The 24,086-nt window shown below is 39.4% G+C and overlaps 1 protein-coding gene across 2 annotated transcripts in view; it reads right to left on the reverse strand.

Moving 5' to 3' along the window:
- TM7SF3 (transmembrane 7 superfamily member 3) overlaps window positions 1–24,086 on the reverse strand; it is a 46,330-nt gene that overhangs the window by 13,270 nt on the left and 8,974 nt on the right. For both annotated transcript variants that reach the window (XM_037730903.1, XM_017507047.2), the window contains exons 2-6: window positions 18,291–18,445; window positions 14,566–14,716; window positions 12,146–12,266; window positions 10,627–10,798; window positions 5,923–6,100 (exon numbers count right to left, since the gene is read on the reverse strand). In XM_037730903.1, the coding sequence (XP_037586831.1) occupies window positions 5,923–6,100; window positions 10,627–10,798; window positions 12,146–12,266; window positions 14,566–14,716; window positions 18,291–18,445 (777 nt within the window). The remainder of the gene's footprint in view (window positions 1–5,922; window positions 6,101–10,626; window positions 10,799–12,145; window positions 12,267–14,565; window positions 14,717–18,290; window positions 18,446–24,086) is intronic.

Genomic DNA, 24,086 nt, shown 5'->3' on the forward strand with positions numbered 1-24,086 from the left:
ACACACACAAAGATTAAATGAAAGATAAAAACACCACATTCTGTTTATTTCAAACCCTTGGCTATCTTTCTAGGATTTAATTTTTACACCAAAACCATTAAATTCACTGGGTTGATTTTCTCAAACTAAAATCCAGTGGAACTTTTCAGCAAGTACAATCACCAAGACAGCAAGGTCTTCCAACCCAATGAAAACTAAGACACAGTTACGTATACGTATTCTTCCCTAACATCAGAGGGAAACTAAATCCCCTATCACAGTACCAGGAAGGAGGGAGAGAAACAAGTATACAAGTAAAATATGAGAGCATGGAAGGTTTCATAGAAAGCAGAATCTAAGATAAGACATAAAACAGGCAGTCACTTTGGGGAATGAAAAAAGTGAATAGCACAGAAGCAAGTCGAAGGCTAAGGTGTCTTTAATTATGACAGTATTGCTAAGGGTTATGAACTACATGCCAAGGTTTTAGTTGGGAGGCAATATGGATATAGCCTCCCTACTCAAAGCTAGGGAAAAACACCCTAGTACTCATCAAGCTTAAAAATGAAAGTAACAATAGAACCAACATCACTAGGAAGGTTCAACTTTGGGTGAGAAGAACAACTGGCTCAGAGCTCTCTGTCTCCTAAGGCTAACAGAGAGAGGCAGGCCTGGGGGGTTTCTATTTAGAAGGGGCTTCCGCATGAAAGGTTCAGGGGAAAGAAATGGAGGAACCCAGACATACTTCAGTCCATCGGTTAAAATTACAGGGCCAAGTGCAGTGGCTCATGCCTGTAATCCCAGAACCTTGGGAGGTTGAGGCGGCTGGGTCACTTGAAGCCAGGAGTTCAAGACCAGTCTGGTCAACAAGGTGAAACCCCATCTCTACTAAAAATACAAAAATTAGCTGGGCAAGGTTGCACACACCTGTATTCCCAGCACTTTGGGAGGTCGAGGTGGGCTGGTCACCTGAAATCAGGAGTTCAACGCCAACCTGGCCAACATGGTGAAACCCCTGTCTCTACTAAAAATACAAAAATTAGCAGGGCATGGTGGTGCATGCCTATAATCCCAGATACTCTGAACTCTGGAGGCTGAGGTATGAGAATCACTAGAACGCCGGAGGTGGAGGTTGCAGTGAGCCGAGATCGCACCACTGCACTCTAGCATGGGTGACAAAGAGTGAGACTGTGTCTCAAAAAAAAAAAGTACACACACACATCAACTTATATCTGCCTAGTCTTCCACTGTATACCTCAAGGATCTTGAGTGGAAGCTGTTTTGAGTGGAAGACTGAATGGTGACAAAGAGCCTTTGCTTGGCAAAACGTCAGTCTCCTGAACCCCTTCCTAGGCCCATTTGTGCACATTTTTGTAAAATCCAGCTTCACCTAGAACTGATAAGCCAGCTTAGCAAGAATCCCCTATGCTTGATATCAAATCACCCTCTATATCTGATTGGGTTCTTCGTCCTCCACCATCCATCCCCCAGATGATGTCTGACCACCCTGGTCTGTCTTCAGTAGGAATCCCCTTAGGTCAGTGTAGACAGAATGTCTCCTTACCCCTCATGTTTCCTTTTAGAAATTTTTCATCCGCTGGCTCCCATCGTGATCCTTGGCTATACATTCCCACTAGCCCATGCTGTACTCAAGAGTTGAGCCCAATCTCTCTTCTCCACTGCAAAATTCCATCACAGTGGTCCCTATGCCTATTGCAGTACTACCCCCCACATTGAATAAAATCTTCCTCACTGTGCTTTAACCAGTGTCACTGATTTTTTTTTCTTCAACAGTGAGATATAGCTCTAGCAAAGGTGTGGGGGGGAATCATAATCCCTGGCTTGAATACAACTAATAGACTTTCTTCTTTAGAGCATAACTCCATGAAACAGCTACTTGAACTTTCTCTAATTTCTGTGCTCCTAGCTCCTATTTGTTCTTGAATATGCTCTAGTCAGGCTCCTAACCCAACTTCTCCACTGCAACAGCTCTCACTGGTAACCAATGGCCTCCACGTTGCTAAATCCAAGGGTCATTTTCAGTATCTTACTTAGCTGACCTGTCAGTAGCATCTGCCACAGTTGATCACTCTCTCTTCTGTGCAACACTATCTCCCCTTGGCTTCAACAAACACCATTTTCCTTTTACCAGTGTGGCTGCTGCTTCTAGGACCATTGGTAGGATCTTCAATTTCCTGAGCTCCAAATATTGGGGCACCCAACAATCAGTCCTCAGATCTTTTCTCCAAGTCACACTGAGTGTGCCTGCCTCTCCTGCCTCCCCTTCTACCTCTTCATAGATATACCATCTAGCCTGAGGCCTTAAATGCCATATATTTAATCTGAAGATTTCCTAGATGCCCTCCAGCAAAAACTTTCCTCTGAATTCCAGACTTATATAATCAACCATCAGTTAAACATCTGCACATACACATTCAATAGATTTCTCAAACTGAACATGTCTAAAACTGAACTCCTAATGTATCCTCCGAACCTTCTCTTCCGACAGTCCTTCCCACCTCTGCGAATGGTCACTCTCTCTCTCCAGTTGCCAAAACTACAGTCCTTTTCACTTCTTTCTCCCAAATCCCTCATGCAATCCATCAGCACACTCTCCTCCAAAATATATCCAGCCACTCATGAGCCAAACCAGTTCACTCATGAACATGAAACAAATGATGGTAACAGATTTCATCCAGAGAATAAAATAGGAATCTACAGATCCAGGCTTATATAAATACATGGATAAATAAATGGCAGGGGAGGGAAAACTCTTCCTTAGAGTAGAATGGCAACAAATAAACATGGAAGGAGTGATACGTTAGAAAAACACCATTTGGCAACCACCTAGTAATAAATGTTTCAGGCAAAGATCACTGGATGCCAAAATTAGCAAGTGAGAGTTTGAGAATGGGATATTTACCGAGGCTCAAAGTATCTCCCCTAAAGATACTCAAAGGAGGAAACAGTTACTTCACTGTGGAAAAACTTGACAAGACACCACTAACCAACTTATCAAGGGTGTCACCACCAGTAAAGAGACAAATATTAATTGTCTCCTGATGTGTCCTTCTCAGGAGACAATTAATATTTTGTATTTCTGCCAAAAAGGCATAATCAAAATTTAAGTATGAGGAAATATCAAACTAACCCAAATTGAGGACATTCTAAAAAAAAAAAATAAATATTCTGTACTTCTCAAAAAGGTCAAGGTCTTAAAAGATTAAAATTAAACAAAAAGAGACTTGATCCAAATTATAGCACTCTAAAGAGACACATCAGCTAAATCCAATGTGGGATCCTAAATTGAACCGTGGACAGGGCAAAAAAAAAGTTGTTGACAGGAAGACAGGGTCTCTCACTCTGTCGCCCAGGCTGGAGTGCAAGAGCACAATCACGGCTGACTGCAGCCTGGACCTTCCTGGGCTCAGGTGATCTTCCCACCTTAGACTGCCAAGTTGCTGGAACCAAAGGCATATGCCACCACACCAGCTAATTTTTGTATTTTTTTGTAGAGATGGAGTTTTGCCACGTTGCCCAGGCTGGTCTCGAACTCCAGAGCTCAAGCAATCCACCCACTTGGCCTCTCAACGTACTGGGATTACAGGCATGCACCACCATGTCCAGTGAAAAAATACCTTTTTTTTGCTTATAAAGGACATTATTGGAACAACTAGTAAATGTGGTAACATGCGTGAATTAAATAACTACTGTATCAATGTTAACTTTATAATTTTGATAATTTTACTATGGTTATGTAAGAAAATAAACACAGAAGTACTTAAGGTCAAAAAGGTCTCTATGCCTGCAACTTACTCTCAAATGGTTCAGAGAAAAGCTGTGTGTGTGTGTGTGTGTGTGTGTGTGTACATATCTATATACACAGTTGGCCCCTGAACAACATGGGTTTGAATTGCATGGGTCCACTTACATACAGACTTTTTTTTTCTTTTGAGACAGAGTCTTGCTCTATTGCCCAGGCTGGAGTGCAGTGGCAGCATCTCAGCTCATTCAAACCTCCGCCTCCCAGGTTCAAGTGATTCTCCTCTTTCCGCCTTCTGAGTAGCTGGGATTACAGGCATGCATCACCACACTCAGCTAATTTTTTGTATTTTTAGTAGAGATGGGGTTACCCCATGTTGGTCAGGTTGGTCTTGAACTCCTGACCTTGTGATCTGCCAGCCTTGCCCTCCCAAAGTGCTGGGATTACAGGTGTGAGCCACCACGCCCAGTCACATACAGACTTTTTTTCAGTAAGTCACACTGAATGTGCCTGCCTTTCCTGACTCCCCTCCCACTTCTGCCACCCCTGAAACAGCAACACCAACCCCTCCCCTTCCTCCTCCTCTTACTATTCAACGTAAAAATGATGAAGATTAAGGCCTTTATGATGATCCTTTCCCACTTAGTAAATATATTTTCTCTTCTTTATGGTTTCCTTAATAACATTTATTTTTCTCTAGCTCATTTTATTGTAAGACTATAGCTTATGATAAATATAACATACAAAATATGTGTTAATCAAGTATTTATGTTATCAATAAGACTTCTCTGGTCAACACTAGGCTACCAATAGTTAAGTTTTTGAGAAGTCAAAAGTTATACACGGGCTGGATATGGTGGCTCATGCCTGTAACCCCAGCATTTTGGGAGGCCAAAGCAGGTGGATCACTTGAGGCCAGGAGTTTAAGACCAGCCTGGCCAACATGGTGAAATCCCATCTCTACTAAAAATACAAAAATTAGCTGGGGAGGGTGGTGTGTGCCCATTAATCCCAGCTACTCTGGAGAGTGAGGCAGGAGAACTGCTTGAACCCGGGAGGCGAAGGTTGCAGTGAGCCGAGATCACACTACTGCACTCCAGACTGGGCAACAAGAGTGAAACCCTGTCTCAGAGAAAAAGAAAAAAAAAGTTATACAGATTTTGAACCGCACAGGAGTCACCTCCCTCAACGCCTACACTGTTCAAAGGTTAATCGTACATAGAAAGCAAGAGAGAAGAGAGAATGAAAAGCAAATAGCCTAATACATCAACCTTTAAGGAATCTGGATGAAGATTATATAGAAATTCTTTATACTATTTTTGCATATTTTCTGAGAAACGATTTCAAGATAAACTGCTAACTACACCTACATATACACACACACCTCACAACACCTTTACTGCCTCCAGTCTACCTAACCCACTGTTCTCTCTCCCTTGGATTACTTCAGTGGCCTCCTAACCAATCTGTATTTCTGCTCTTGCCCCCATCTCTTCTCAAAAAGCGGCCAGTGATCCCATTAAAATATTAGATTACGGCACCATTTGCTCAAAACCTTCCAATGCCTTTCCCTTTCGTTCAGAATGGAAGCTAAACCCCATACTAAGACCTACAAGGCCACACACGAGCTGCCTGCCCCCACACCTCTCGTCTCACCTCTACTTCTCTTGCCCTCCTCTTTCTCCTCCACCCCTGCCTGTCCTCACTGCAGTTCTTCACACCCTCAGGCAGGCTCCCAGGCACAGGCCCTCGTCCTGGCTGCTCCAGCTGCCTGGTACATGCCACACCCAGGTACGTGTGTGGCACAGCAAGGGCTGCCCTGGCCATGTAAACTATGTTAAATTTTTCTCTTACTGGTGCATATTATCTCCCTTTCCTACTTTATTTATCTTATTAGCAATCACCATTTTCTCATGTATTACATATTTTATAAATTTATCTGTCTTGTCTCCCTCACTATAATATAAGCTGCAGGAGGACAAGTATTGTTGCTGTTTTGTTTACTACTGTGTCCTAGTGCCTAGAACAGAGAGTGGAATAGTATAGGGGCTCAAAAGGTATGTGTTAAATGAATGAATGAGAACTCAACAAAAACATTTTTGAATATTCTTAAATTCTACATTAGTAACATAAATCTGCAAGGCCAAAGAATTTGTAAAAGTTTAAATCCATGTACTCACCTAGGGAAGCACAACTATCCTCTCCTGCCTCAAAGCTGCAAGCATATGTGTGAACAGGAACGTACGCAGCAGATGTATTTAGAAATGGGTCCCAAACAATGACATTGTATATGACACCTTGTCCCGGGAGGGATGAGAAGGAAACGCTTGTCTTATCATTCGCAGTTAGGGTAGCCACCTGAAGCCAAAAATAATACATGATTAGTGTTTAGGTAATTTTTTAAAGCTATTCTATGATAACCCCACCTATGTGTAATATTAAATGGTATATTTATAAATTATAATCATTGTTTATAAATCATTTATAAATTATAATCACCAACCCATTTAATATGGTCAAAGGGCCATCTTACATGGTTTGTATATGCTAATATAAACAAGTTCTTACACAAAATTCTTCCAAAGTTTTTTTTAATAGTTTAAGGAAAATGTGAAATAGATAATGCATAAATGCTAGTTAGGACAAAGTACAAAGTTTTTTCTCCTCTGCTAGACTATAAGCAAGGATGGGAACTGTATTTCTCTTCTGCACTGTTCTTTCCTCAGTATGCAGCCCAATGCCTATACAAAGGATGTGTTCAACATTAGCCACAAACTAATGTAGACAGTCTGTTAACATTTCACAGATAGTACCCAATTATTTTTGTCTAACAGTCTCTGAAACAAGAAAATATTGTATAAGGTTTTGGTATATAGTAGTTCTTAACTTCAGAAATTCCATTGTAAACTATAAACTAGAAGAAACAAATGCTTTATATAACAATACATAGATATGTTCCTACTAATTTGAGAAAAATAAATATTAGGGTTTCAGGAGTAAATAATGCTGAGGCCTCCTACATCAGACTATCATTGTTTAAATATACTGCTTAGCCTTCAAAAACTTGTTTTTGGGCAAAAGTCTGGTCAAGTTCAACAAACTGTTAATATTACTACCAAGTTGTCATGAAAAATTTTAACCAGACAGAAAATTTGAATGAATATCACAACAGACTATATACTGCCTATTATCAACAATTGTTATTATTTTACCATATTTGCTTCTCTATCACTCCTTTCTCCCCATCTCTACTTTCTTCCCACGGAAAGTAAGTTACAGATACCATGACATTTCACTTCTAAACACATCGCTGTGTATATCCTACCACACTGTTTCTCAAATTTCATGTGCTTGTGAATCACAGGGGACAGTCTTGTTAAAATGCAGATTCTGATTCTTAGGGTCACTGTGGTACCAGCAGTTCTGCTTTTCTAGCAAGCTCTCAGATGATGCCAATGCCATGCAACCACCTACCACACTCTGAGTAACAAAGTACTCAGTATAGATGTAAGTCTAAGTACAGACTTACAAGGGGGGGTTACATCAGAATAAACCCAATGTAAGTCAAAAATGCATTTAATATACCTTGTCCACCGACCATCATGGCTTTAGCCTATCCTACCTTAAATGTGCTCAGAACACTTACATTGGACTCAGTTGAACAAAATCATCTAACACAAAGATTATGTTATAATAAAGTGTTTAGTTGCTCATGTAATTTATTAGCTGTTTACCTGTGTGGTCAAGTGGGAACTATGGCTCACTGCCACTGCTCAGCATTGCAAGAGTATCATACTGTATATTGCTAGGCCCGGAAATTACCAAAACTAAAAACTCAAATTGGAAGTATTGTTTCTACTGAATGCTTATTACTTTCTCACCATCATAAAATAAAAAACACCAGGAGAAATGCCTGATGTAGGTGACGGGTGTGTGGGGTGGGTGTATGTACCTATGCAACAATCCTGCAGGATGAGGATGTGTACATGTGCCCCAGAGCCCAAAGTACAATTAAAAAAAATTTTAAGTCAAACCGTCATAAGTCAGGGACCATCTTTATAAGAATATTCTCCTATATAACCACAATACCTTAGCTCACCTAAGAAACTGAATACTTTCTTTATTTTACTTTTTACTTTTTGAGATGGAGTTTCGCTCTTATTGCCCAGGCTGGAGTGCAATGGCGTGACCTCAGCTCACTGCAACCTCCACCTCCCGGGTTCAAGCGATTCTCCTGCCTTAGTCTCCTGAATAGCTGGGATTACAGCATGAGCCACCACACTCAGCTAATTTTGTATTTTTAGTAGAGATAGGGTTTCTCCATGTTGGTCAGGCTGGTCTGGAACTCCCAACCTCAGGTGATCTGCCTGCCTCGGCCTCCCAAAGTGCTGAGACTACAGGCGTAAACCACCACAGCTGGCCTGAAATGAATAATTTCTTATTAGCTAATATATAACCCAGATTTTCCCTAATGTCTTTTTTTTTTCTTTTTGAGACAAGGTCTCACTCTGTCACCCAGGCTGGAGTGCAGTGGCATGATCTCAACTCACTGAAACCTCTGCCTCCCAGACTCAAGTGATCCTCCCACCTCAGCTTCCTCAATAGCTGGGACTACAGGCACACAGCACCACACCCAGCTACTTTTATTTTTTCTTAGTGGCTATATGGTTTTGCCATGTTGCCCAGGCTGGTCTCAAACTCCTGAGCTCAAGTGATCTGCCCACCTCGGCCTCCCAAAGTGCTGAGATTACAGGTGTGGGCCACTGTGCCTGGCCCCTAATGCCTTTTCTAGCTTTTCTCCTTTTTACCCAAGATCAAACCAAGTTCCACGCATGATGTTTATGGCCAATCTAAGTAATCTAGAGCAGTCTGTCCTACCTTTCTCTCCCAGCCACCCAATGACTATGGAAGAGATGAAGTCAGGTCAGTATTCTCACAAAATATTCCACAATCTGGATTTGTCAAATTGTGCTCAAGGTGTCTAACTAGTTCTTTTAACCCCCATATTTCCTGTAAATAGGGAATCCAATGGACTGAATTCAGGTTAGACATTTTTTTGCTAGAATATTCCAAGGTGATGGTGATAATGTCAGACTCCATTACATGAGCACATAATGCAGGCTGACCCATTTTCAGTGAAATTAGCTTTGCCCACTTGGAATAGGTGGACTATAAGGCCACTCCATTTAAAAGTGGTTCTCCTTTTGCAATGAGAATGAATCTAAGGATGCTACTTAGACACTCTGGAAACATACTGTCCCCTAAAAACCTTTCACCTGCTGATCCCTGCTTGAACTATTTCATTGAGGGTCACAAAATGGTGATCACCTAATTATATTATTCCTTCTACATATATTAGCTGGCACTCTTCTGCAAAGAGCTTTCTCTCAAACTGGGGAAGAATTAGTTCCTCCTTTAAAAAGGCAAGCTAAATTCCTTTATCAATTTTTAGAGTAATTTGGTGTAAGAGTTTCCTCCAGTGGTTGCAACTGAGGAAGGTTTTGTTTTTATTTATTCAAGGCTGAAACCACAATCTTTTTTTTTTCTTGATTCTTGAATTGTCCCAAATTTGGGAGTGCAAGCCCCTTCAAACAGGCTCCTGAATCTCTTTGACATACCCTTATTAGTCTTTGAGGGTTTCCCCACATTCCAGCACAAAATATTGTTTTAACTAAAAGTTAAAAAGTAACCTAAAAAGAGCCTATTATACAAGTTCTTATATTCTTCATAAAAATAAAAATAGTACTAAAATGTCATCTCTAATAAAGCAACTAATAAACTTTACTAACAAGAGCTTCTTATTTTGTGAATAAGCACAATGAAGGTGTCTAAAAAAGTTCTACCCATCAAACATTAGACTGAAGGGTGACATCATATATTATATTTCTGTTAGGCACTTTTCAAGACATAAAGATAAAATCTCCCCTCCACAAAAATAATCTATTGCAGTACATCTCAAAATTTAATATGCATAAGAATCACCTGAGTCACTCATCTTTTTTTTGTCACTCATCTTTTCTTTTCTTTTTGAGTTGGAGTTTTGCTCTTGTCGCCCAGGCTGGAGTGCAATGGTGCGACCTCAGCTCACTGCAACCTCCACCTCTCAGGTTCAAACAATTCTCCTGCCTCAGTCTCCTGAGTAGCTAAGATTACAGGTATTCACCAACACGCCTAGCTAATTTTTATGTTTTTAGTAGAGACAGGGTTTCACCATGTTGGACAAACTGGTCTCCAACTCCTGACCGCAGGTGATCCACATGCGTTGGCCTCCCAAAGTGCTGGGATTACAGGGATGAGCCACCTTGCCCGGCCAGAATCACCTGCGGGTGCTTATAAAATGCAAATTTACATTCAGTAGTTCTAGGGTGGAGCCTAAGAATTACAATTCTCACAAACTCCCAGTGATGCCAATGCCACTGGTCCATGGTCCACACCTGGGGAGCAAGGGTATTCAAAAGCTCAGAGAAGAATTTTGCTCCAAAATTAGAGACTTTGAGTTTGGGTTGAAGTATTAATGCCAAAGTGTATATTCTTAAGCAGTTTCTCATTATTTTTTTCTCAAAACACTGTAACCTTCATACTTGTCAAAAATGTCTACCCAATAGTTGTGGGAGTACATAGAAAATTACCACCTCCTTCCATTCACATTTCAGATTACCAAGTCACACAGATGTGGCTAAACTAAAATTTAACATAATTTACATGCATCTTCTCAAAGGCCAACATCATTTTGAGATATCACCAGCAAAAACTCCCATGATGATAACAAAATAAAAGAGAATAAAGTGAGTGTCCCCAAAAGACGGAGAAAACAGGGAAGAAGTAAGATCCTGGTAACAAAAGTATCACAATCCAGCCACACAAATCATGGGACTCAGATTTACCTTGAGAGCATTGGCCTTCACTTGGGGCACCGTGACCATCCTCTGCAGATGCGTCAGCACCATGTCCTCAGTGAGGTCATTCTCAGGCAGAAAATACTGATAGACATCATACTGCAACCTCCACCTGGAGTCTTGGTCTGTCCCAGCATCACATGATGGGGGATCTGTACCTCTAAAATCAACCAACAAAATTAAACATCAATCTCTTGTGGTGCAAATCCCATCTATAAAAAGGAACCAAGAGCTCTAATTTCAAACACTTGCAACAATAATTAAAATTTAAGAGTTCACCTTTTGCAGTGGCAATAATTGGTATTCTGAAGAAAAATAACACACTGTTATGGACTGAATGTTTGTGTCTCCCCAAAATTAATATGGTGAGACCCTCACTCCCAATGTGATGATATTAGCAGTTGGGACCTTTGGGAGGTAAATAGGTCATGAAGGTGAAGCCCTCATGAATAGAATTACTGCCCTTATAAAGGAGATCCCAGAGAGCCCTCTAGCCTCCTCTCTGTCATGTGTGAACACAATGAGAACCCAGTAGTCTGTAACCAGGAAGAGAACCTTCACTGGAACTCAACTGTGCTGGCACCCTGATTGTGGACTTCTACCCTCTAGAACTGTGAGAAAGAAGATTATAAGCCACCCAGTCTGTGCTACTTTGTTGCAGCACCACAAACTAAGACTAACACCAACAGGCAAGGGTAGTTCAATAACTGGATTCTGTATCAGTCAGGCCCAGAGTAATACTACAGCTTTGGGGAGAAAAAAAAATTTAAAAAAAAAAAAAAAAGCTGGGTGCAGTGGCTTATGGCTATACAGTAATCCCAGCACTTTGGGAGGCTGAGGCTGAAGGATTACTTGAGCTAAGATGTTCAAGACCAGCCAGGGTAACATAGGAAGACCTCAACTCCGATTTAAAAAATAGTAATAATAATATAGCAGCTGTGTCATTTGTTAGCAAGTCACTTAACCTCAATAACCGCTAGAGAACCTTTCTGTAAAATAACAGCAATAGCCTTTCTTCATAAAATTGTTAGGATTAAATGACAAAGAACATAACGACACTCAGCACCATGGACAATGCACGGGAAGCATTCAAGTGTTCTCAAATGTTAGCTATCATTACTATTAAAGCAGAAACTGAGGTACAACTTTAATTAAAACAATTAATCTTTATAAAAATATATGGATGTTTCAGGGCTACTGAGTGCTATCTATATTAAACTGCTTTATAAAAACCAGGATGTACTTCCAAGCTCATAACAGACTACATCTGACTCTTCAAATAAAAAGAGTTCACAAAAATGAAGTGGGGAAAATATTAACTGTAAATGACAGCCCAAATATTAATAATGAAGTTTAAATTACATCCATTTCCTCCCCCCTCTGCCCCAAAATTAAAGAATTCAATTTTACTACAGAGAACTAGGGACTTGAGAGAGCTGGTCAAATCTACACAACTGATGTCATGTGTGTTCTAAAAGCATTTCTCAGAGATGGGGGACAGACATACCTCGCATAACCTAGGTTTGCTGGTGCAAACTTGATAGTCGTTTCAAAGAAATTATACTCCAAGTAAATGTTGGGATCAATATCTAAATCAAACTCCAAATTACAGCCTCCAGGGATAGGATCTGGATGAGAAATAGGGAAGTTACTAAACAAACAATTCTTACATATCCAAATCATACTCAGAAAAACAGAACTCTACTCTTAGAAGAACTTCCCACATAGAAGTTAAATATAAACACAGAGCTTCTAGTCTTATACTATTTCATGAACTAAGATTAAAGAGGGTAAAGTTAACTAAGGTTCAGGTCCCTAGAGCAGGGCACAGCAAACATTTTCTGTAAAAGGCCTGATAGTATTTTAGGCTTTGTCAGTCTGATGGTCTCTGCAGTAACTACCCACCCGTCTTTGTGGCAAGAAAGCAGCCATGGGCAATACGTACAGGAAGAGGCATAGCTGTGTTTCAATAAAACTTTATGTACAAAAACAGGCAGCAAGTTGGTTCTGTAGTCTGGTCTGTAGTCCAGGCTCTTGATCTGTAGTCTGCCAAACTCTCCTCTAGAGTTAAAAAGATCAGCTATTGGTTGACTACTTCTGGCCAGGTTTGGAATGCAGATACACAGTGTGTATACATGTATCAATATCATGTTGGAATCTTCCTCCAAATTCCATGCTCTTCTTTCATACTCTCCTTCTTCTGCATTTATGGATCTTCACCACACCAGAGAAAATGGTATGTATGCCAGCTGAAGCTCCACTGTTCAGAATTTTTCTCTGTACACCGTCCTTGATGCAAGCCTTAATTAAGTCTATGGTTTCTTATCAGGTAAGTAACCTTTTGTTGCAGATAACATTTCCTATAGTCTACTCCAGTAATCTTTTGGATTCTACCTCCTTTCCTAACTAGTGCTCCCTTCTCCTTCCCTTTACCCCCAAGCTTTAAGTGTAGTCTAAATTTCTTCACCTCACATTCACTTCTCTATCACTGTAATCTAGTTTTCATCCCTGTTGTGCCACTAAAGTGACTCTTATAAAGGGCACCACTGACTTCTACTTGCTCTAGCATATGGACACCTTCAGTCAGTTATCTTGACCTCTCTGTAGAGTATGACTTACTATTTCCTTCTTTTTTTTTTTTTTTGAGATGGAATCTCCCCCTGTCACCCAAGCTGGAGTGAAGTGGTGCAATCTCAGCTCACTGCAACCTCTGTCCCCCAGGTTCAAGTGATTCTCCTGCCTCAGCCTCCCAAGTAGCTGGGATTATAGGCATCCACCACCATACATGGCTAATTTTTCTATTTTTAGTAGAAAAGGGGTTTTGCCACATTGGCCAAGCCAGTCTCAAACTCCCGATCTCAGGTGATCCGTTCACTTTGGCCTCCCAAAGTGCAAGGATTACAGGTGTGAGCCACTGGGTCTGGCCTGCTCCCTTTTTAAGGCAGAAGCTCCAGGCTGTCTTCCGACCTTCCAGACTACTCCCCAGTCTTGCGCTTATTCCTCAGCAGTTATCATTTGCCACTCACTGCCACAGCTTTAACAGCTATTTAGTTGAGAATCTAAAATCACCCCTCCACTCCAGGCCCTTATTTAAATTACCTACTGTGCATTTCCAACCAAATGTCCTACAAGCATCTCAGATTATGTCCCAAACTGAAGTCACCATCTACTCCATCCCACCTCCCAAAACATCCAGCAACACAACAACCCTGTTCCTATACCTATTTTGTATCACTATTTCCCTGCTGCCCAAATAGGAAACCTATGATTCCCTCTTATAATCCATAACCACCAGGCATTGTGTTGCATCAATTCTACCTTCTGGATATCTCAAACCCAGCTCCTCTCCTCCATCCTGCCTCTCACAGCCTCTGATCAGATTCTCATTTCTCACTTTGTGCTGGGTCCTGACTCTGCTATGCCCTCTCCAATCTATCCCCACACTGCTTCTAGAGGTGGCTTTCTAAGAGATGAAATGGACCACACCATTCCTCTGCTTAAAAACTCTATGCCTCCTCAGAACCTACCTTGAAATAAAACACAAACCTCAAATTGTATGCAAGGCCCTCCACACTCCAGCTGCTGCCACAGCCACAACGTGCCATTGTCCAAATCATTCTTCTTCATGACATGGAGCTTACTGCTTCTGCTTAGAATAACTAAACTGGTAAGGACTATGTCTTGCCTTACTATTACTGCTTCTCCAAGGGCTCCCTAAATGTTTTTTGAATGAATAAATGTATTCTCCTAGTCACTACCTGAGCTTTCAGTCATTGTGCTAATTCTCTGGCTTTTTACTATAAAATATTTCTGATTAAATAAATTATACTTGCAACAAACAATCTTAATAGAATAATTTTCCTTAAAGTTTCATGAACACATCCCATATTCCAAAGAGTAAGAGGGAGGAAAAGACAGAAGGGTTACCTCTTTCTGAGTAGGAGAGGAGGATAGCCATACTCTGGACAGGTTCTGTGTCTGAAATCTCCAAGTACCAAGTGCATGTACTCTGCTCTGGTTTAAGGATGAAAACCAGTCCACTGTCAGTGCCTGTTTTCGAGGCATTGGGAAGGAGAGTCTGCAGTCAAGAAGAAGCACCATCATGAATAGGAAGTCGAGCAAAATATATAAATTACCGAGTTGATCCAGTGCACATGTCCTATTCCAAATCTTCTCAAAACCAATAGAAAAAAAAAAAAAAAAAAAAAAAAAAAAAAAAAAAAAAAAAAAAAAAAAAAAAAAAAAAAAAACCTTCCTTAAATAACCAGGAAATTTTTGCATCTCTATGTTCACAAGCCCACACATACACATGGAAAAATCATTCTTGAAAAATATGATTGTCTTAGTTAAGACTGCTATAACAAAATGCCACAGGTTTAGGTGCTTATAAACAACAGAAATTTATTTTCACAGTTCTAGAGGTTCAAGATTGAGGTGCCAACACAGTCGGGTTCTGATGAGGGCCTTCTTATAGATTGAAAACTCCCAACTTCTTGTTATATCCTCACATGGCAGAGGAAGGGCAAGAAATATCTCTGGGGTCCCTTTTATAAGACGACAAATCCCATTCATGAGGGTTCTAAATGGGGGTCCATGACCTAATCACTTCCCAAAGATGCCACTTTCTAATATAACACATTGTGGGTGAGGATTTCAACTGCGAAGGTTGTGAAGACACAAACATTCTGTCTGCAAAAATAATCTTTGATCAGGAATAGCAGATGCACAGTGAAATTCTCATGTTTCAATTAACTTGAATTAAGATTTACTATATCAGGTAATGTGTTGTCTTAGTGTCTGAGACCACTAAGACAAAAACATGAGCCCTGGCCCCAAGGAGTTCAGTTTTTGAAATATCTTTTATGTAAGTGTTATAACTGACATACTATAAACTGCTTTTAAGTATTGATATACATAGACACCTGTGAAACCATTACCACAATCAAAATAGTAAATGTATGCATCACCCCAAAAAGTTTCCTTGTACCCCTTCCTAATCCTTCCTCAAACACTTCCTCAATATCATCCCCCACTTCCATCTGCTTGGAAAGCTTTTTGAATAATAAAATGCTAAGTTAAGAGGTAATAGATTCAAGAGATTCTCTCAAAGCTAAGGAAATGGGAAGGAAAAGGTAGCAGATCAGTTTCAATTTGATAATCACAAGAAAGAATGACTCAAATATTAATTGATAAATGATCGAGTCAACAGTTTCAAAGAGCTAACTGCTGTCATGACACAAAAAAACCCAAAAGTGCCACACTTTATCAGGAAAGGCACAGGAAACAGAAGTGCCACTTGCTTCCTAAGCCATGTGCAGTTCTGGCCATCGTCTTCTAAGTAATATAATAGTGGGAACTAAAGGCAGTCCAAGAAATAAAATGATAATTAAGGACAACTAAGACCCTTTCTGCATAGAAATCAAGGCCCAAGATGCTGCCATCCAGGACTGTTTTGTCACTAGTGATGTTGGCAATTCTTTATCCAAGCTCTGCTTCCTCGGATGTAGAAACAGGCATCACTACTACTTTGTTGAGCTTTAGTGAGAATTAACTACATGGAAAACCAAACACAGGGGTTCCTAACTGGGGGCCTGAGGGTCTGAGCTTCTGAAAGGCCCCATGAAATTATATATTTATATTTGAGTCCACAGACTTGAGTAATCTATGACTCCAGGAGCTTAAGAACCACTGGCCTAGCACATAGTAGGCACTGTTCAAATATAAATGCTAATTTCTCCCATCCTCTCTCTTTTCCTTCAAATGTTGTCTTGCTATAATGTCATTAGGAAGAAAATCATACGGATTGTCAATTAAAATTTTTTTTTAAATAGAGCTAGCTAAAAAAGAAGATTAAAGAACTCATCTATGTGCCATTTTACTAAGTCTCCTATGTAAGAGCCAGAATAGGAAATTGTCTTTTGAATTCAGTGCCATAAAAAACTTGGCCTCCCCTGAGGAATTGGCATACTCCTTCCTTTCTAAGGAAGTTATGAAATTTAACATGCTTTACCTTCTGCTCTAGCTGCAACAAACTTGGGCAAGTTCGACATATGACTGACATTGGTATCTCTTGCAATTAATACTATTTATTCCTTTCTCTTTTTCCTCAGCTGAACTCTTCCATTTCTAGTCTATTAAGTACACACCACTGCAACACTCATGCACACACGTGCACAACCATATGCACACAATTTCAACACCTCTATGGTAGGGGCAAAAGGCAGGAATAAAAAAATACAAAATAGTAAGAAAGAGTGCCTAATGCCTATAATAATATATATGGGCTGGAGCATAGCGGCTCATGCCTGTAATCCCAGCACTTTGGGACGCCCAGGCAGGAGGATCACTTGAGGCCAGGAATTCAAGACCAGCCTGGGCAACCTAGCAAAATTCTGTATCTACAAAAAAAAAAAAACATTAAAAATTAGCTGAGTGTGGTGACATGTGCCTGTAGTCCCAGGATCACTTAAGGCCAGGAGTTTGAGGCTACTGTGAACCATGACCACATCACTGCATTCCAGCCTAGGTGATGGAGCAAGATCCTATCTCTAAAAAAAATAAAAATAGGCCAAGTGCAGTGGCTCATGCCTGTAACTCCAGCACTTTGGGAGGCCAAGGTGGGCAGATCGCCTGAGGTCAGGAGTCCAAGACCAGCCTTGTCAACATGGTGAAACCCCATCTCTACCTAAAAAATACCAAAAATTAGGCGGGCATAGTGGCAGGCACCTGTAATCCCAGCTACTCAGGAGGCTGAGACAGGAGAATTGCTTGAACCCAGGAGGTGGAGATTGCAGTGAGCTGAGATCACGCCATTGCACTCCAGCCTGAGCAACAAGAGTGAAACTCTTCTCAAAATAAATAAATAAAATAAAAATTGTTTAAATTACATATGATTTGGATTAAGACAGATTTGTTTACCAAATTCCAGAATATTATAAGATAGGCTTAGTACAAATAAAAAGAAATATAACTTCATGCAAGGTGAAATTCATGTATTGGTCTAAGGTATCATAGAGACTAAATATAAATAGATTTGTAAAATATTACATAAATGGCAGTCCTTCATAGCTTAAGCTAACCCAGGGAATTTAAAAAACTTTCTAAGGCTGAGGTTGAGGCTAAGAAGTTTAGTGATGACATCTATAATAGAGTCCTTAACACTGCTGGAGGCATAGCACAGGGCTGGATGAACTGACCACTGTAATTTTTTTGTTGTTTGCAGGACAGAGTTCAAAGAATAAAGTTGATATTATAGGGTTCTTAGTAAAGTTCAATACTAAATAGCTAAACAACAGTGAAAACCCATTAAGACATGTATTCTCAGGTAAAAATTATTAAGGCCCCACTAAAGTAAGAAAATGAAGAGGTGGGAAATCATGAGGAAAACTTACCTGCATTGCAGTAACATTGGCACAGGGTCCCCTTTCTTCCAGCTCGGCTCTCTATTATCCCCTTTTTAAGTCAGAGACTGCCACACTCAAGAAAAGCCTGAGATACTCTTAATCACTAACTTGAAAAGATCTATCTTGATTTTTTTTTTTTAATTTAAGACACAGGTCATAAACATGAGATATCGAATTCTAAAACTCATACTAAATACCAGATCCCAAAATATAGAAATGATTTTTACTAAAATAATTATTTGTACTCACCGGAGAAAAGGAAACAGTTGTATTCTGATACTGTGAGTGTATTTGGAAAATAAGAAAAGTCACATTGTTTGAAATATCATGCAAAATAGCTTCCTCTGGAAAGGGCCTATTGAGCTCGAAGATTCTAAATTTCCCCACAGAAAATTCAATAAGACCTACAACGAGATAAAACTTTTCATTACAACACTTGTACTCTCATATCAATTTGCAGAAATCATATTCATAAACAAATGTGGAATTTAATCCTCAGAAAGCTCTTTGAGGTAAATACAGTTATTGCTCCTATTTCACTGCTAAAGACAATGTAGCTTAAAAAGTGAAGCAGCCCGTCCAGGGTTATCTAGCCAGTAAATGGTAGAGCTCAGAACTAAAATGCAAGAGGTGCTTCAAAAGATACAAACAATTTTTAAAGTGCTGAAGACAGGCTCCCAGAGTCCAGAACTTCCCCTCTGGTAGCAGCAATAACAATAATCTTCTGAAGAGAGTAGCTGAATTGAAGGACGACAACCCTGTGGGGCTACTAACAATCACGGATGTGCTGGTGTTAAAGAACCACACTGTTTAGTGAATTCTGAAGTTGTATAGCCTGAAGAGACACGTGGCTGCAAGTTAATACCAGCATTTACCAGCTGTGTGATTTTAGGCAAGTTACTTAAATCCCCTTAAACCTCTATTTCCTCATTTGTCTAACTGAGATTCCAAAGGAAGGTATCATCAATACTGACAAAAATGTCTGTTGAGTGTCCACATCAGGCACTGCACATACGATTGTGAACCACAGGCATTCTGTAAAAGAGAGCTTTTAGTTTGCTTAAGGATCAAGCTCAGAGTCCATAAAAAAGATAGGTTACAACAAGAACAGTTTTTCAACACCTCCTCCAGGCCTGTCCCATCTGTCCATCTGCCTCCGTGGTCTGTGACTCACTGACTCTGTCCCCACTTCTCTGTGGTGTGTTTCTCCCCGCTGCATACCAGCTCTGTATTTTTCCAATCTAACTCTCAAATAATCCTTTAATTAGGTTGCTCATATCCTGTGTAGTCCTGGATTCCTACCTCACCACCCACCCTACAGTCAGTATATCTCTGCATGAACAGCAGAAGAGATCCCAAGCTTCACATAAGCAGTCTTGGAGATTCAATTCTAAAAACAAACAAAAGATTTGGATTAAATATAGATGAAAAGGAGTTGATGAAAAAAAGATTACAATTCATCTAAGTCCCATAGTGGAACTGTCATGTTTTATTTTAGAAGAAAATTAGATTCACCCAAGTCCCATAGTGGAATTGTCATGTTTTATTTTAGAAGGAAATTAGAGTCAGTGATGGTAAAAGAAAACATTTCAGATACTAAAAAACTTAATAGCACATTCTTATGTACTGTGTCCCAAGAAGGTCAATTTTCTTCATTTTTATTAATTTATTTTTTTTTAATCTTCCGTCAGTCTCTGGCAAAAGGAGGTCAATTTTCAACACTTTTTTTTTTTAATACAAATGCTCCACTGGATGATTTAAAACAAAAAAATCAGAACCAAAAAAATCAAGAATGAGCAGCCTGTGGAAGGACGGCCAAAAAGAACTAGAATAACGTTAACCTCTATATATTTTCCCTAAGCTCTGTGATGCTATATTACCTTCATAACTTAATGTTATTTGTTTAAAAAGATGATAGAACAAAAGATTATTTATGATTACAATTTCATTTCTAAAACTCTGGAGAAAATTTTAATAGTTGTAGCAATGACAAATGAAGATAGTATAATTCCTGTTTATGGCACCAGAAAGCCATTTTGCATTTTATATGGACCAAACTCTAGATGGAACAGAGGTTAAAATATTAAAGAGTGGCCAATAGAATCTGGGTAGGGAAGTCTGGAAAGTGTGGGAAGTTTGTGTGTGTTTTCTTTTTAAAAGAAACCAAAAAAGCATGTTTATATTTTTCAGGCCTTCCCATCATCATGATTATTTCATTAGAAAAGCAAATTATACATAAAACTACATAGATTTCAGTAAATGACACTAAAAATGTTTCATGTATTGCCCTTCACTTTTGGTCCCATCCATCATGCATCCTCCAAGTCTTAAAAATTCCCACCTGTGTTGGCAGTATCAGTATGTTTTCCTACAAATTAATCAGATTTCTATCCTTTCACTGTTCACAGCACTCAGTTCACTTACTATCCTGCCTTTTCTCGTCTATATCTTCAGTTTTTCCCTTTTGTTCTCATTTTCCCTATTTAGCAAATATTTATGAGATACTTATGGACTAGTTGTTGGGCACCGTGACCAAAACTAATACAAACAAATTCATAAAGGTTATCCAGGACTTCTGTAATTATCACTTAAACTTGCCTTTGATATATTTTAGAACATGTTTTAATAATCCTTATGTCTATCTCCCATGACATGGGCCTTCCATCACAATGGTACACAGAACCTTTAAAAGCCCTGGAAGAGACTGAAACCATCAATTAGAGAAGGCTTCATGGTAAACTTCAAGGTAGTCTTCCCTTAACCTATCACCCAGGTTGAGGATAAATCACAGCTCAAATGTACTCGGAGAACCAAAACTTTAGCAAGAGAGTACAGAAACACAGAACCATCGAAACAGAAATACGTTGTTAAACAACTGATGACTTCACAAAATGAGTAGAGGAGTATTAAAAGCAGGTATCCCTGGAAGTATATTTTAACTAGCTTTTTTCTTTTTCTTTTTTTGAGATGGAGTCTCACTCTGTCACCTAGGTGGAGTACAGTGGCACGATCTTGGCTCACTGTAATCTGTATCTCCCAGGTTCAAGCAATTCTCCTGCCTCAGCCTCCTGAGTACCTGGGATTACAGGCATGTGCCACCATGTGTGGCTAATTTTTGTATTTTTAGAAGAGACAGAGTTTCACCATGTTGGCCAGGCTAGTCTCAAACTCCTGACCTCAAGTGATCTGCCGCTTTGGCTTTCCAAAGTGCTGGGATTACAGGTATGAGCCACTGCACCCTCCCTCTGTCACCAGGCTGGAGTGCAGTGGCATGATCTCAGCTCACTGCAACCTCTGCCTCCCGGGTTCAAGTGATTCTCCTGCCTCAGCTTCCCGAGTAGCTGGCACTACAGACACTCAGCACCATACCCAGCTAATTTTTTATTTTTTTTAGTAGAGATGGGGTTTTACCATGATGGCCAGGATGGTCTTGATCTCTTGACCTTGTGATCTGCCCACCTTGGTTTCCCAAAGCATTGGGATTATAGGTGTGAGCCACTGTGCCCGACCAACTCTACATTTTTTTTTTTTAAGACAGAGCCTTCACTCTTGTAGCCCAGGCTGGAGTGCCATGACATGATCTCTGCTCACTGCAACATCCACCTCCTGGGTTCAAGCAATTCTCCTGCCTCAGCCTCCTAGCTGGAATTACAAATGCATACCACCACACTTGGCTAATTTTTGGTATCTTTAGTAGAAACAGGGTTTCATCATGTTGGCCAGGCTGCTCTCGAACTCCTGACCTCATGATCCACCCAACTCAGCCTCCTAAAGTGCTAGTATCACAGGCATGAGCCACCGCACCCAGCAAACTCTACATTTTAAATGTTTTTAAGATAGGAACACATACTAGAAAAAAAAGGGAGGGGAGACAAAATGGGACATTCTCTCTATACTCTGTCAATATTTTGCTTTCCCATAAAATGGTAATATGTTTCTAAAAAATATATAATCCTTACAAAAAGTGCAAAATAGCCAATTCCTCCAGCAAGAACTCTGTATAGAAATCATCACTGCTAACAGTTGAAATATATCTTTTAGGGCTTAGGCAGCTATTTGCATATTTCCACATAGATGGGAAAAGATATAAATATGTTTAATACTGCCCATTTAACAGGTCTTATATATCTTTCCATAGCAACATAGATAATTCTAGCTTTACCATTTTAAAAGCTTTAGAGTATTCCATTCTGGGTATGTACCATAATTATTCACCCAATCTCCTATTGATGAACATCTAGGCTGTTACCATTACAGCATGAATCATAAATTAATAAGAAATAAAATAGTTCTGATTTTGTGGAAGACTATTCCAAAAAGCATATAAAGCATATATTCAGGCAATTAACCTATTTGAGTGAGTTTTTGCTGTGACAGTGTAACAGATGACCTTTGATTTTAAATGGTAAACTGTACCTAAAAAGTCTTGTTCCGGTTTAAGAAATCCAGAAATGAAAACAAACAGACCATGTGAGAATACATAATGATTAGAACCAAAAATTAACCTGCAGTCTTTGCTTCTGAATTCTTCTTCAAGAAGTATATCTGAATTTCAGGAATAATAACTTTCATCTATTACTTCCTGAATTTCCCAAAAGCTACAGGAAAATGATGCCTCATCATCTTTCTTTCCTCAAATGCCTATAGTGGGAACCAGGCAGACGCCAGATGATAAAAGGGAGGAACCTTGTATACATTATTTAAAACCTGGTCACTTGACAAAATAGGTAGGGGTATTAGGAAGAAGTATCTCTGGGAGTGTATTTTAAGTGACTTTTTTTCTTTTCCTTACACATTTCCTTAGTTTTAAAATTTTCCATAGTGACCATAAGGTATCCTTTTCATAAGATATTATTAAACAGTGGTTATACACTCTGGCTATACATTATAATCATCTGGAGGGGATTTAAAAAAAAAAAAAAAAAAACACTGCTGCCTCGGACCCTCTCCAGAAGAGTTAAATCAAAATCCCTGGGGGTAGAGTCCAGGTATCAATTAAAAAATACATATTCATTACATAATATGCAGAGAAATACACAAAGTTTACACACCCATGAATTAACCAGCAGTCCCCTTGAGGCCCCTCCCAATCACCACATCTTCCTTCCTCCTCAGAGGGAAATAGGGTCTAAGTTCAAACACTACGAATTTAGTTGGGAGAATTCAAATGAATATAATTTACAGTACAATTTTTTTGTGTGTTTGGCTTCTTTAAAATCAGCATTACGGTTGTACATTCGTTCCAGCTGCTATAAGTAGCCATAATTCATTACCATTGTTGTATACTTCATGAAATGAACATACCACAATGTATCTATCTGTTCTACTATTAAACATCTGAATTATTTCTGGTTTAGAGTTATAAATAACTCCAAACATTTTCTGTGCATGTCTTTTGTTACATGCATATACATATTTCTATTGGGTGGAACCTAAGAGTAGAATGATCAGGTAATAGGGTATTCTCATGTTCAGCTTCAGTAGATACTGCCAGTCTTCCAACAATGTTTTGCCAATGTATATACCCCATTGACTTGTGGAAAAATATTCCAATTGTCCAACAGTCTCACCAACACTTGGTATCATTCATTTCTCTACTGGGAATATTCATTTCTCTACTGGTACCTGACTGTGATTTTAATTTGCACATCCCTAATTCTCATGGTGTTAAAAACCCTTTGCTTTGCTTATTGGCTATTTGGATATCCTCTTTGTGAAAAGAGTCTGTTCGAGTCTTTTACACATATTAAAAATTGAATTATCTGTCCTTCTTCAATTTCAGGAGTTTTTAATACACCATAGATATGAGTATTCTGACAGACATGTGTTGCAAATACCTTCTCCCACTCTTGTAGCTTGTCTTTTTACTCTCTCATTACCTTTAGATTAACAGTTTTCATTTTAGCAGTCCAATTTCTCAGGTTTTTCCTTTATTATTAGTCTTTTTTTGTGTCATTTTAAAGAAATCTTTGCCAACATATTCTAAGATCATGAAGATACATTTCCATGTTAACTTCTTTTTTTTTTTTTTTTTTTTTTTTTTTT

The sequence above is a fragment of the Cebus imitator genome, unplaced genomic scaffold (assembly GCF_001604975.1).
Source record: "Cebus imitator isolate Cc_AM_T3 unplaced genomic scaffold, Cebus_imitator-1.0 Scaffold367, whole genome shotgun sequence".
Taxonomy (NCBI): Eukaryota; Metazoa; Chordata; class Mammalia; order Primates; family Cebidae; genus Cebus; species Cebus imitator.